Here is a 2,109-nt window from a genome sequence, read left to right on the forward strand (position 1 = left end):
TCAACGGCTCCCAATAAGCCTACAGCGAACCTCGCACCAAAGATTGTCAAGAGGCATAGGAGTGGGCAATACATATCTACTGTGTTTCGGTAGCGTTTCTGCATCGATCGTGAGGCGTTCACCAATAAGGTATGCGCAACTGTTCAGGCTGTCAGCCTTGTGAAAAGCAGATGGCGACGCAACGGCCCAGCCAAACGGTACTGCGTCATTCCAATGACGATATTGTAATAAAGTCGGTTCCATGAAAAACATCAGAAAGAAGCCGCTAAGACGGGTTTGAGAAGTGTGGAACATCTAATAATGAGAATAACGATAAGTCATGGAGTTGTCTTAGTACTGTCAGCTTACTACAAATTTGCATCATGTCACGCTACCTCAAGAAGATCGTATCAAGCGGTGCATCAAGACCACAATTATTGTATCCCCTTTCCCCCTCTCTGTCTACCTCCTAATGTTCAGCTGCAGACGTATCGGTTTGTATATCTGGGCCAAACAGTGCAGTCGGTAATATGCCTTAGTAATCTTGCTGTCATTTGACAAGTTCTGACCCCCATCACCGGTGGTCATCCCGTACAGGATATAAAAACGATGCACTTGCGGATGCGGAAAAAGAACTACAGAGGTGCATTGTATTCTAGGTACATGTATAAATAGAATCCAATTTACAAGTTGCCGCGCTCGGCTTGCTCACGCTCAATAGCCTCGAACAAGCTCTTGAAGTTTCCAGCGCCGAAACCATCAAAAGCGTTGCGCTGGATGATTTCGACGAAGACCGTTGGCCTGTCCATGAGGGGTTTGGTGAACAGCTGGAGCAAGTAACCGCCTTCATCAAAATCGATGAGGATATTGAGACGCTCAAGGGTCTCGAACTCCTCCTTGAGCTCCCAATTTCGATTCTCCGTTTCAAGACGCTGGCGCATGGTAGTGTAGTATGTCGATGGGACGTCGATGAATTCGACGCCGCGGGCACGGAGGGCCGAAACGGCGGTGATGATATCCGGGGTGAGGAGGGCGATGTGCTGAACGCCCGGACCAGAGTTAAAGATGACGTACTCCTCGATCTGGGACTTCTTCTTGCCCAACGCGGGCTCGTTAATGGGCATCTTGATGATGTTGTTGGGTGAGGCCATGACGATAGAACTCAGCGCCGAGAACTCGGTGCAGATTTCGTTGTCGTCGACGGACCAGAAGCGGTGGAAGGATAGGCACTGCTCGTAGAAGGCACAAATAGCACCCATCTCATTCCACGACTGGTTGCCGACGCAGTGGTCGATACGGGCCAGTGGGACGTCCGGAACGGTGACGGTGGCGATGTGCTTGTTCACGGTACGGTAGCCAGGGAGGAAGAGACCGGTATAGTTCTGACGGCAGATAAGAGTGTGGGTGGTGTCGCCGTATGTGCAGATGACAGCGGTGGAGACAGAGCCATGTTCCTTATCCTTACTGATAGTCGGGCCCTGGACGGCGATAGCGCCTTGCTCGACGGCCTTGTGGTACACGCCCTCGACGTCGTCAACCTCAAAGGCAACGTCTTTCACGGCGTCACCATGGCGCTCAAGGTGGGCGTGCATCTCCTTGAGGAGCTTCCGGTTGGCCGTGGAAATGGGCTCATCGTCGGTCAAGTGTGCCTCAGAACGGAGGGGAGATGTGAAGACAAAGCGGACATCATTATTGGTGACAAGATACGAGGAAAAGTATCGACTGCCAGTCTCCAGGCCCTTATAGGCAGTGGTTTTGAAGCCAAAGAGGTTGGTGTAATATGAGGCGGCCTGTTTAGCATTACCAACCCACCAGGTTATATGATCATAGCCAGTGAAGTTGGGAGGCGGCTGGACTGCGAAGCTGTCTGTCTGAGAGCGGGCACTGGTAGAAGTAGCGGTGAATGGCTGAGGAGCCCGCTGAGGAGGAGAGTTGATGATAGCAACAGGGGTCACTGACATGCTGACGGGGCCTTTAAATATCAGGTATTAATATGAGTGATAAGAGGGTTGAGGCTTAGATACTGGTATCAGATTTGATATCTTGGGGACGGTGTCTGAGAAGCCAATGGTGTTTGACTTATAAGATATTAGAGACAGCTACCAAACGAAACGAGATATTTTGGAGTCT

General features: G+C 50.8%; 1 protein-coding gene across 1 annotated transcript; it reads right to left on the reverse strand.

Moving 5' to 3' along the window:
• Positions 1-662: 662 nt before the first annotated feature.
• On the reverse strand, positions 663-1,940 carry FOXG_17732 (4-hydroxyphenylpyruvate dioxygenase; the record flags this gene model as incomplete). The annotated part of the gene is made up of 1 exon (XM_018397730.1): positions 663-1,940. The coding sequence occupies one exon, from the start codon at positions 1,938-1,940 to the stop codon at positions 663-665; it is 1,278 nt and encodes a 425-aa protein (XP_018258872.1).
• Positions 1,941-2,109: the final 169 nt, after the last annotated feature.

The sequence above is a fragment of the Fusarium oxysporum genome, genomic scaffold, assembly GCF_000149955.1.
Source record: "Fusarium oxysporum f. sp. lycopersici 4287 supercont2.108 genomic scaffold, whole genome shotgun sequence".
In the NCBI taxonomy this organism is placed as follows: domain Eukaryota; kingdom Fungi; phylum Ascomycota; class Sordariomycetes; order Hypocreales; family Nectriaceae; genus Fusarium; species Fusarium oxysporum.